The following is a 12702-nucleotide window of genomic DNA, read 5'->3' as shown; positions in this document are numbered from 1 at the left end:
TGGAGACATGGAAACGCTGCTGCTTTGCAGCTGCGTTACCCTGCTCCCTCGGGCTTGGACCCCTAATAAGATTATTCTGTTTATTATCTGATTAAGAAAAATAGAATGTCTCTTTTACAGGTTAAGCCAACCTGAGGTGGCCTAAATTCAGTTCTAAGTGGAACAGAGTTTTTGTCCCTTTTAAAGGTCCATCAGAGGTCTGAGGTCCAAGACAGTTTCCTTGATTATTTCACTCAAGATGACCCCTACCTAACTATGGTTCTATGAATCCCAGATGACTGCCAGAGGTGGTTCTTTAAGCAATGAATTATCATTCTTTTGCATGCACAAATTGAGTATTTTATGTCAACAGAGTCACGTGTGACCTCTGGTGGTACTGGTGAGTCTATGTAGTCACATGACACCATAAATGGTTTGAATTTATGTAGCGTTTTATGAAGTCACTACTGACTCCAAAGCGCTTTTCACTTTAACCGTACACCGATTCACACACACATTCACACCTTCTGGTGGGGCACACTGACAGAGACAGGGCTGCAGCGCAGAGACAAAAGGTTTCCATGTCCCATAATAAATCAATCTAGCAGTATCAACGGTCTCCTGGCGACACAAAGTCTCCATCATGTCTCATAATAAATCAGTCTAACTTGCTCAAGGACACCATGACATGGACATAACAGGGAGTCGAACCTGTGACTTTCTGGTCCCAAGTTGGCTGCCCTGCCACTGCACCACAGCCCCCCCACCCAAGGAGATAGAAAGACCAACAGGGAGTACGCTGAACTGAAAATGCCTCCCTTGCAAGGGGAAGTGGAGAAACTGCCAATGGTGGAGCGCAATTAGCACATGAAAACAGGTGTTTCTTAGGTTGATTGAAGTGACCGCCTGCTGCCCAGCATCACTTCTGGGGTCCTCGCACAGGTAGCCTGAGTAGAGTACTCAAAGTCCTCAAGCACGGCTGGACCGAACATCCCTCTCGGAGCCACGTGAAGTCCCATTTGGGTCCCTTTACAGGCTTTTGTAAGAGGGAATTGCTATAGCAAAACCTGATATCGCGCTTGAACAATGGTAGAAAACGTGCACCCGATCTCCCTCAACAAAAGCATAAATGAATGCAGGGAAAAGTCCATCAATTCCTGAGTAGGTCCATCAATTGCAGCACTCTCCATCAATGCTGACAGACACAGCAAAAGATGATACAGTGAATGGCCAAGCCGCTCGAGTTGAGCAACCTAATCATAAGCCCAGCAAGAGCAAGTCATCCGTAATGCGACACTGAAGGACACCTGGCATTGGTCCTCAAAGCTTCATCTGGAGTCACAATAAGACACAATAAGGGAGGCGTTCACAGGCTCCATCAAAGGCATATGGCCCAATCCAAACTTGGGCACATCCTGAATAGCAGTCAGGGCCTTGACATCTGAGGTTGGGTGGGAAAAAAACCTTTGTATCAGTCCAGTAGGCATGCACATCCTTTACATTTTCTGCCAAGAGGAGAATCATAAGGTGGGACTTGGGTAACCTAAAAAAGGCTCTAACCACAGCCAGTTGGCTCTGTGGAGCGTAGAGCTGCAGCTGAGCAAGGGCAGTCTAAAGCTCCCACTACTAATCAATCTTCCTCTCCCCGAGAGCAGGAGGAAGTATGGGAACTGGCTGTTGACACACAAGAACCAGTATTAAACTGATTCAGAAAATGAATCCCGGATGCCACCAGGGAAACTACATCCTTATCAAAAGCAGAAGTCCCAAAACATGTCCTGCTCAGGGTCTGGCTTCCCAGCCAGACCTCTGCTATCTCTTCTCCGGAAGGTCTGAAGAAGCATCTTTATTTGAGCCAACTTTAAAGAGAGCTAGTCTACCTTCAGGGACAGGCCATCAGAGCCTTTTTTGGTCATCTTCCTTGGGGCTCAACATTTCATTGTTTGGCTCACATAGACGAGCTCAGCTAGATGTAAAGTCTGCAGCGCCAAGAGCAGAGTGGAACAGTTGAGGCAGGCTACATCAGTAAGATAGCCTCCCTTAATTGATCAATTCCCAAACAGGAGGGGCACAGATCATGCCCATCCTCCAGCTGGAGAAAGATCATTCAGTTCTTGAAGGGTCACCTCTGGCAGTCAGTAGGGATGAAATAGAACTTTCTGCTTCATTACTGTTACTGAAGACTCACCACTTGGGGCGTTTTTGGAAAATTCTACCTTCAAAAGGACTAGTCACCAGCTAGTGAGCCATCAAACCAAGATCAGAGTCAGTTTACCCTTAGCTCCTCCTTCGCAGGCATGCCTTTTAGTTGCTGTTCTCAATGATTCGGTGTCTGCCTAAATGTGTCTTCGTTTCTAGTTCTAACCATGTTTTTGGACCCACCTCAGCAGTGGTTTCAGGAGGGTCAAGCCAAGTGTTATGGTTACAGTGAGTGGGGATGGATAAAGAACTCGTATAAGGGGAGCCTCGTAACTGGGCCCTTTGCTGTCCCTATAAAGACACTAATCTTTAAACAAACCTCTGCATCCTCAATGAAGGACACAAAGATAGAAACACTGTTCTAAGATTCTCAGGATCAATAAAGAGGTCCCCATGAATTATTTTCCTTTGACTGCTCAGAGCCAGGTAGTGGACTAAGTAGTGTAAAGAGGTCTCTAATTCAATGCCACGGGCATCACACAAACCATTGTCATGGAGTCCCATCATCATTTTGTGGCGATTAGGCAGGTTGTGCCCAGTTAGGACTCCAACCTTAAAATGTGCTTAAAATTTTCCTTGTCAGGATGACAAGAGTTTTTCTAAGATTTGGGCTTTTAATCAGTTCCCATGCCAGTCTACAGTCCATCAGCTTCTTCCAGTGATTAGAGTGAGACTTGACAGTGGAAAAAGGGGATTTTGATGTAGCAAATCCATAAAACTCTCATTCCCACTGCTGTGTTGCTGCAATAAACAGTCACGCATCAATTCAACATGTTCTTGAAAAACTGTCTCGTTTTTTCATGAAAACAATTAGTTCATGTAATGCTAACCTAAAACAATATGGCCTTCGCACTTTGGTGGTTCTTGTCTGAATGTCATCACTCCATATATGGTAATTGCCATAGTGGAGGACCTATCAGGAGGCATCAACAAATATCAAAAATGTGTTTTAAAATACTTATAAGCTTAAAAAATACATTATGATTTATTTATTAGTTCTATCAAGATTTGAAGGTGTTTGGCACCCAAAAAAATAATTTTAAACTTAAGTATATTTTTGTGTTCATAGGTGATGGTGTTCAAATCCTATGACATCATGGCAGCCACAGCCAGAAGACAACCTGAAGGGTCTCTGGTTTACATAACAGACCAAACAGATCTCTATGTACGAGTTCGAGACGGAGTTCGTCAAGTTCAGGTGAAATTTTTTTCTTTTTGATTCAACGTTGTTTCAGAACACTCAAGATTGTGTTGTAAATATTTGTTATTTTTATGTTTTTAAATGTTGTTTTCTTCTGTATTTTTCAGCTGGGGAACTATATTGCTTTACCAAGTCTGCCTGTGAGTGTAGATATTAATTTTTCACAACATACATCCTGTTATAAACACACAAAATGAACACATACAACACTTTTAGGGTAATGAACTCGGAGCTGTGGAGCCACCGCCCATCGTCCCCTACTCACCGGACCTCTACAGACAACCTGTGAATCCAGTCCAACCGGATCCTCAGTATCCTCCACAGACTGACCCCAGGTACCCCAGTTACTCAGACCGCTTCAACGGAGCAGATGGTCGATATGTAGACCCTCGGTACCCAGTCACACCTCCACGGAGACCTCCACCTCCTCAGAGTCTCATCCACAGCCACAGCTCAGGACCAGCGGTGAGAAGAACCACTTTACCTCTCTATGGTCTGGTCTGAGGTGACCAGACAGAATGTGTTTATTTGGAACAACATGAAGCCTGTTATGTAGTTCAATTACATGGAACATACTATAGTTAGGACTTTTAATGTTTTAAAGGGAACCTATTATGCAAAATTCACTTTTTAAAGATTTTTTTTACTCAACTTTGGGTATGTACTTCTTAAAAAACAGTCCTAGGACCAAAAAAATGCACCCAGGGGCATATTTACTGTAAGTAAATGTATTTTTAATGTATACTGTATTAATGACAAGTTTTATACTTCCTACATTTTGTGACGTCACAAGCCGTACGACAACCCACCGCAGTCTGCGTTCAGCCCCTTTCCTAGCAACCCCTGGGTGAGGCTCCACCTCCTCAGTATAAAAAACCGTCACCGTTGTTGTTGTGCAATGTGCAGCTCATTTCACAACAAGCCTCCAATAGGGAAATGGGTAGAGTGTTGGACCAGAGAGCGGGAGACCAGGGTTCGAGACAGACATAGACACAAACAATTTATTTATTTTCGTTCGTTATGAACACGTTTTCTCATGTACCTCTATTGTTTAGCGTTAGCCTATTTGTTAGAGTTTCTGAGGTATTTTGACCGCTGCTGCTCCAATTACCTGCCCTGGTAACAGCATGCAGAGTGAGCACAGAGCAGAGGAGGGAGAAAAAAAAGAAGCTGCGACCACGACTCTGCCTCTGGGTCTCACAGGGTCTCATATGGTTGTACAACGGAGCTTCTGCTATTATTAGCCATGCTAACGTAAAAGCTGGCTTTGGAGGGCGGAGTTAATGTCAACAGATTTTTGGAGGGCGTTACCAACAGAGCTCATTAACATAAACAGCTCTTCTGAACAGAAGTCAGAGCAGGCAGAACTAGAAAATGGGAAATTTTATTATCTGGGAATTATTTTGTGCATTAAATTGAATGAACATGGTCTGGATAACCCACAGACATACCATAAAAATTTCTAGGACCCATAATTGGTCTCCTTTAAAGACTTGAATAATTTTTTATGTGACTTTGCCAACTCCCACCATTAGCCTGCTACCATGGTAGGTAGAAAGAACTGGGAATTGCTGAGTGAATGAGCGCTCCTGTACTCAGAGAAAACCCTGTTTGCCATGACACAAACAACATGCGCAACTCTAACATGAACTAGCTTGCTACATGGCTGTGACTGCCTCTCCAAACAGCCCTTTAGCCCATGACGGGTTGAAAGTGGAGTCCTACGTTCACACTGCAGGTCTTAATGCTCAGTTCCGATTTTTTGAAAAAATCTGATCTTTTTGTGTGAACGTTCACATTACATTTTAAATGTGACCTGCATCAGACTCCTGTGTGAACGCTACACAGCACTGATGTGACACACATGCGCAGTAAAAGACGTGACGTCTCATCAGCCGGCTTGTTTGTTTACAGAGCTAGCATGGATGCTACATATTACACATCGAATCGGAAGTTGTTGTTTAATCAGAGCCGATTAAATAATCCAAGCATGGTGGCATTGGAGCTTCCATGACTGGTCACAACTGAGGGCACTTCCCATAGTCCTTTTGTTTTTTTGTGTTTGTTTTTGTTTTTACAATTCTTGGTAAATAATTGTGTTATAATCTACAATTAGAGACACAAGTCATCTGTCGAATTCCACACCAGCAGCAACCTACAAACTGAATGGTTGTTTTTGTTTGCCCACAGCTCCACCTCATCGCTCTGAATAGCCCACACACAGGCTCCATGAGAGGAAATTCAGGCGCAGACTTACTGTGTTTCAACCAGGCTCAGGCCATCGGGCTGAAGGGAACGTTCCGAGCCTTCCTGTCCTCCAAACTCCAGGATATCCACAGCATCGTCCGCAGAGACGACAGAGACAATGTGCCAATAGTTAACTTGAAGGTAGCTACTTTTTTAAAGGCTGAACACTACAAAGTCTAAAAGCTCACCAACAGCTGGGCGTGAAGTCGATCACTCCGTTTTACTCACCACCTCGTGTGTGACTGTTTGCAGGATGAGGTTCTGTTTGACAACTGGAATGGCATCTTCTACAACGGCCGAATGAAGGACAACGTTTCAATCTACTCCTTTAATGGCAAGGACGTCCTCAGAGACGACACATGGTGAGACAACAATCATAAAACCTGTCAAGGCACCCCCACTGAAATAAACACAGAGACGGCCAATGACGGCACTAGGCAAGATTTTTAAAGGGATCCCCGATTGTAACATTTGACTTTATTTGATAAACATTTATTTTAACTGTAAAATAAAGACTGTAAAAATTGTGACTGCAGGCTGTTTAGTTTTGTACATTTTTTAAAACATATTTTAACACGGACAGAGCTATTTTATTTACACAAAAAGTATTCTGGGTAAATGATGACGTGGAAAGGTCATCGGTGTGAGTGAGCTATATCCACCCTGAAGGTTAATCTTGGACAATATCTGACGATTGTCTCTCTTAAATGAAACCAGAGAGCGTTGACAGAGAGGAGAAGGTAGAAATGACTCAGCCTGTAACTGAAAATGTGGATGGAGGACAACAGAGCTGCTTCATAGAAGAAGAACCTCAGCTTAGCCTGTTAGCCTTTGTTCTAGCACTGAGGCTATATTGCCTTATATTTACTAGCTCGGTGCTAGCGCAACAAACAAGCTAAACTGAGGTCCTCCATCCATATTTTCAGTTGCAGGCTGAGTCATTTTTGGGTTCCCCTCTCTGTCATGTGGTTGGAGGACCTCAGTGATGAGAGGAGAATGTGTACCACTGAGCTAATACTGTACATATATATGGTGATAGCATCGGGGCTATCACCCAGGCTATCATGGCTCTGTCAACGCTCTCTGGTTTCATTGACACAGTTGATCATTATACTCTCTTACAGAAGTTGATTTCTTTTCAACTTTCATCATCTGCAATACAAATGTTTTCCTCTTATTTGACTGATAGGTGTCAGGTTGTGAAACATGGAAGCTCTGTGTGCGGGTCTCTGCCCTGTTCCATGGGAGTTCCACAGGGTAGCATACTGGGCCCATTGCTTTTCCTATTATACATAAATGACCTTCCAAAAATATTGAAGTATTCAAATATTTTAATGTATGCTGATGATACTGTTCTTTTTTTGTCTGATTTCAATATTGAATCTATTAATAGTCAGTTACAAGCAGATCTTCAGACATTTCATGGTTGGCTTCAAGATAATCTTTTGTCAGTTAATGTTAAAAAAACTGCGTGTATTTTTCCTCACCCAGGAGACATTTCAATATAACAAATCAACTCACTTTTTTAAACAAACCCCTTGATATTGTCACTACCTACAAATATCTTGGAATTACTTTGGATTCTCATTTGACTTATCGTGACCATGTACAAGTCTTAACCACTAAGTTGAAACAGAAATTATACGTTTATTCAAAAATTAGATCCAATCTGACATCTTCTGTTTCAAATATCTATCTTCATGCCATTATACTCTCAACCATGTCATACTGTTTACCTGTTTGGTCTCTTACAACAAATGACATCTTAGAACCCATAGTAAGGCTCTACAACAGGGCCTACAAAATTCATAAAAAACTTCCTGGTTGGACTCATCACTGTACAGTTCTTTCATTGTCTGATGCCTTGACTTTTCAGAATTATGTTTTGTATAGTGGTATTAATTTATATTTTCAGATCGTCCAAGGTGCCAATTATGGAACTCTCTGTGCATTGTTGCCCAAATCAAATTCTGGAAGTGGTCATTCAACTAGATCTGTTACAAAAGGACAACTTATATTACCAACTTTTAAAAACTGTTACGGCCAGAGGTCTTTCTTCTATGTTTATACTAAAGCATGGAATGACATTCCTCAAAACATAAAGTCCATTTCAAAACTACAGCCCTTTAAGAAGAATCTTGTCTGCCATCTGCTGGACACTTTTTGTTGTGCTCATATTTAGACGTCCTATTTTGCAAATGCTGCCTTTTTGAAATTTGGTATGTTTGTTTGTCTTTGTGTCTATGGTGTAATAATGATGATGTGATTGTGATGCTGTAATTCTGAGTGTTTACCTGCTGTAAAACAGCAATTATGCTGAGTCAGGCTTGATTTTTAATAATCTTTTCCTGTTAAATAAATAAATCAAATCAAATCAATTTAAAAGAGTCAATCATCAGATATTGTCCAAGATTATCCTTCAGGGTGGATATAGCTCACTAGCAGCCTCACATCGATGACCTATTCACATCATCAGTTACCCAGAATGCTTTGTGTGCAAATAAAATGGCCCCGTCTGTATAATATATTTTTAAACTTTTAGTTTAAAAATTATAAAAACTAAACATTCTACAGTATTTTTACAGTCTTTATTTTACAGTTAAAGTATATGTTTATTAAATAAAGTCAAATGTTACAACTAATTGGGGATCCCTTTAATGGCCATTTTGTGAGGAGTGACGAACAAACTTTACAATGTAAAAAAACCTCCATAAAAGGTAACGCTTACGTCTAAGAGTAGTCAGAACGTAACATAAACTACAATTCCAACCTCTGCACAACTCAAGCAGACACAGAATGGTATAGATTGTCATTTCACACACAGCTATATGACCACAGTTGTCACAATAACCAATAAAAATATAGCGTATAACATATCTGAACAGATTTTATTAAATTTGGGCAATTAATTGTACAAACTAAAGTGGACAATGAACAACAACTCAATACTTGAGATTTATAGTACAATCAGCTGAAAATATTTTTTTCATGTTCATGTTTCTAATCTGGCAAAATTGGTTCTAAAAATCAAAACAATGGAAAAAAAATACTGGAGTCTTTCACTGACTAGTTTTTTTTAACTCTAATGTTGATGTCACTCAGCAAATCCACGTGTGGCTGACTGTTCAGGTGTTCCTAATGTTCAGTGGGTTGCACATTTTCACGTAAAGCAATGCTGTAGCTGCTGTTCTTTTCCTCCTCCAGGCCGGAGAAGATGGTGTGGCACGGCTCGACCAGCGGGGGTCAGCGGCACCTTGACAGCTACTGCGAGTCGTGGCGCGTCAGCCACCGGGCGGTGACGGGCATGGCCACGTCGCTGCAGAGCGGCGCCCTGAATCAGCAGACCTCCAGCAGCTGCTCCAGCTCCTATGTCGTGCTCTGCATCGAGAACAGCTACGTCGACCACGCCAAGAGATAAACGCACAGAAATGGAGCGATGAGCACACACACTTCTGTCTGTCTTTACACCAATTGTGATTATTATTATTTTTAAATGTTAATTTTTTTATGTTACTCTTCCTACATGGTGCTACACAGATTTCTCACACAGGCTTAAAAAGTCGAGCTCAGGTGATCAACAGCTTCTCACTCTGTTAACTGTAGCAGAAGTCTCTTAAGGGCCAAGCACACTCCATCCACAGCCCACTCCCAGTCACGTTGCGGTGGGACGTTCAGTTTTGCACTCACCTCTCGTAGTTTGAGACACACAACTCCTGCTGCTGTACACATCAGAGCACGGGTTTCTTCTTACTGGAGTTTTTACTCTGATATCCACAAATTCGTAATGGGTAGAGCGCCACACTTTTTGGTAAACGGATTCGTCCGTGTACATTGTCTGTACTCTCTCCATCCAGAGGTATTTGGCCATTTATCTATCTTTAGAAGTGTTTGGAAAAATCATTAAATCCTCTTCTCCAAGGGCATGGCTTTAAGCGCTTCACATCAATTCAGCTTTGGCCAAATGTGTCTCCAGGTTTTTGGAGTCACCTCAGCAGTGGTTCCAGGTCAAACCCAGTATTGCTCGTGAAGAATTTTGACGTCAGCTCAAGTCCAGTCAACTTTATTTATATAGCACATTTAAAAACAACTGCCGTTGACCAAAGTGCTTCTTGCAACTATTAAAACAAAGCATCACAAACAATACACAAATAATGATACACCATAAAAACAGACCAAATAAATAGGGAATAACAACTCTTATACTACATTAAAAGCTTTTGGAAATAGATGTTTTGAGATGAGATTTAAAAACTCGAAGTCTAACGGGTCTAACTCTGACGTGAAGGGGCAGCTGGTTCCACAGTTTAGCAGTGTTGTATAAAGTACCTCAAAGTGATACTTGAGTAAAAGTACAAGTATCTTTTCATAAAAATACTTTGGTCAAAGTTAAAGTCTTCTCTAAAAATATTACTTGAGTAAAAGTCTTAAAGTATCTGATATTTTTTGTACATAAGTATCAAAAGTAAATTTCTGACACAAAATCTACTTAAGTATTAAAAAGTACTGAGTAAAAGTAAGCAGTTATATTTTCCAAAATGACGTTTATTGGGAGGTGACTTCTCCAAAAAATATTTTTTTCTAACAGCGTGCAGCTGTGATGGGTTGTGTACAAGCTAATAGTGTGTCAGAATGGCATATATTTATTCTTCTCATCCAACCACAATTAAATTCACTCTATCCAGGAGACACAGTTTATCAGGATAGTATTTTTTTAAGTAATAACAACTTGGAATAAAATAGGAGTAACGACTCTATACTTCTTACCTTTTTAAAAAAATGTAGTGAGTAGAAATACAGATAATTGTGTAAAAATGTAATGAGTAAAAGTAAAAAGTACGCTGAAAAAGAATTACTCAAGTGAAGTACAGATAACCAAAATTTCTACTTAAGTACAGTAACAAAGTATTTGTACTTAGTTACTTTACAACTCTGCAGTTTAGGAGCCACAACTGAAAAGGCTCGGTCACCTCTGTGGACCGGTCTGGACTGCGGGACACACAGGGCTGCAGGAGGTCAGACAGGTATTCAGGAGCCAGTCCATTCAGAGCCTTAAAGGTCAACAATAAAACTTTTAAAATCAATTCTAAAATGAACAGGGAGCCATGAAGGGAAGCCAGCACCGGCGGTCCGGGTTAAAAGACGAGCTGTCCGTGGATTGCTGGAGCCAAGGAGGAACTTGCAAACTCTTCTGGGAGAGAGATGCAAACATTTGAATCTATCTTAGTAAACAGGCCAACAGCTTAAACTTGACAGAGCAGTCCAGAATTAGCAGGTAGTGGTAGGGTTGGGCATAATCATATCATGTGCAATTAATCGTCAGAAAAACATTAATCGATTATTATTTGGCACTTGGTGATTAACACGATTAATGCCACCAGGCAGACTGACTGGATATTTCTCCAGTCAGTCCTGTCGGTGATCCTCTCCGCTTCAAATATGACGAATATTTAAAAAAAGGTTGTGTAATTTATATATCTATCAACACAATTAAAAATTTGATGTATAGCCTGAAGTCTGTAATTTTGACACAATTTGGAACAGATTTTTATGAAGAGCAAATCTTTCCCACTAACTTGGTCATGTGACGAGGACATCAGGGACTCCAGGGGATTAATCGTCAAATTAATCGTTATCGGCTAAATACCACAATTAATCATGATTAATTTTTTGCCAATATTGCCCAACCCTAGGTAGTGGGAACAAACTGTCTGCCCGTGATTACCTGCGCACTCATAAACAGTGCTGCGACAAGCCTGAAGTCTGGCTAACAGAGTGAAGGACACACTGCCTTGGAGACACACCTGTAGTTGAGTAAACCGAGCAGACATGAAGCAGTTAGAGTGAGTCTTAACAATGGAGCAAAGGTTATAGATACTACTGACAACCGCTGCTCAGAACCAAACACGTTTGGACACACAACAGCTGACTTCTAGTTGAAGCAAAATACCACAATGTTGTCTGAGCACTTTTCTGCATAAACAAACACGCCCGTCGGAATATTCACCTATAGGAAAAAGGTTCGGCCTGGACTTTGTGTCGAGAAGTGTAAGGCGAAGCTGCTCTGTGAACAAAACGACACAATTTTTACCACACAACTTGTCATTGAGTATATCTCAGCTATATCTCAATATCTCAGCTTTGGGTTGAGTGTGCTGGGCCCTTTAGCAAATCCTAGCAGGAAGCAGCTCTGACACTTGTTTTTATCAGACTTAACCTCATCGATGAATGGGTTTTAGTTTGTCTCCTCAGTTTCTAAGACACTTCTCATTTAGTTTTCATGGGTGATGTTTTTTGACGCCAGGTTTAAGTTCTGGGTCCTTGGAAGTCACTTTGTTAGTGCAGCTTGTGGCTGGAGACATTTTGTTTCTCATTCAAGAAGCTATTTTATCAATTTGAGAAGTGAAACTTTGTCTCAGATTCAGTTTGTCAGGATTATCATGTCCTGGAGCTTTTCATGAAGCAACAGTTCCAGCATCCGACAAAGGAAAACAACACCCTGACATTTTTGTGCAACAGCCAAATTTTTAGAACTGATTGCGTCATCACCTCATCTCTAACCTAAACATCAAGCAGAAGCACATCCTCCTCTTGTATAACTTTACGACTGCAGCATTACAGGACAACACACAGGCCTGGCACACATCATTTTGTGTTGTTTTCCAGTGTTTTTGTGTGGATAAAAACAAGGCGTGTTTCTGAAGATCCTGTTTCAGAAAGGCTGCACAAAAGAAGCATTGTACATCAGTTTTCCATCAGTTACTTTTGATGTGAATCTTATTAAGTTGCCACTGATTTCTTAAATTTGCCACCAAACGCCAATTATTTTCAGCGAAATCAACATCACTTGTGATCACTAGACCCATTAGATGAGGATGAGCCACGTGAATGAACATCTGTCTCTGTTAAACTGAAAAACAGTGTTGTCTGACTGATCAAAAGCTACTGGTTGAAATAATCTGATTTATTTGTTTTTATTAACAGTGTGTGAGAGCATTTGAGAAATGTTTTTGACTTCTTTACACTGATAACCCATGGCACATGAGTATTATCTTTTCTACTTGCGCTCCAAGAGGAGA

At 41.1% G+C, this 12702-nt stretch overlaps 1 protein-coding gene across 3 annotated transcripts in view; it reads left to right on the top strand.

Annotated features, from left to right (window-relative positions):
- The window catches only part of LOC106527414 (collagen alpha-1(XVIII) chain), a 79223-nt gene extending 69230 nt beyond the window's left edge, over nucleotides 1-9993 (top strand). For all 3 annotated transcript variants that reach the window (XM_014022290.1, XM_014022289.1, XM_014022288.1), the window contains 6 exons: nucleotides 3248-3376; nucleotides 3487-3519; nucleotides 3596-3844; nucleotides 5570-5767; nucleotides 5879-5988; nucleotides 8831-9993. In XM_014022290.1, coding sequence (XP_013877744.1) covers nucleotides 3248-3376; nucleotides 3487-3519; nucleotides 3596-3844; nucleotides 5570-5767; nucleotides 5879-5988; nucleotides 8831-9044 — 933 coding nt within the window. In that variant the 3' untranslated portion in view covers nucleotides 9045-9993. The remainder of the gene's footprint in view (nucleotides 1-3247; nucleotides 3377-3486; nucleotides 3520-3595; nucleotides 3845-5569; nucleotides 5768-5878; nucleotides 5989-8830) is intronic.
- Nucleotides 9994-12702: the final 2709 nt, after the last annotated feature.

This window comes from Austrofundulus limnaeus, unplaced genomic scaffold (assembly GCF_001266775.1).
Source record: "Austrofundulus limnaeus strain Quisiro unplaced genomic scaffold, Austrofundulus_limnaeus-1.0 Scaffold323, whole genome shotgun sequence".
Taxonomy (NCBI): Eukaryota; Metazoa; Chordata; class Actinopteri; order Cyprinodontiformes; family Rivulidae; genus Austrofundulus; species Austrofundulus limnaeus.
Note: the sequence above shows the minus strand (reverse complement) of the source record. Positions and strands in the feature narration are given on the sequence as shown.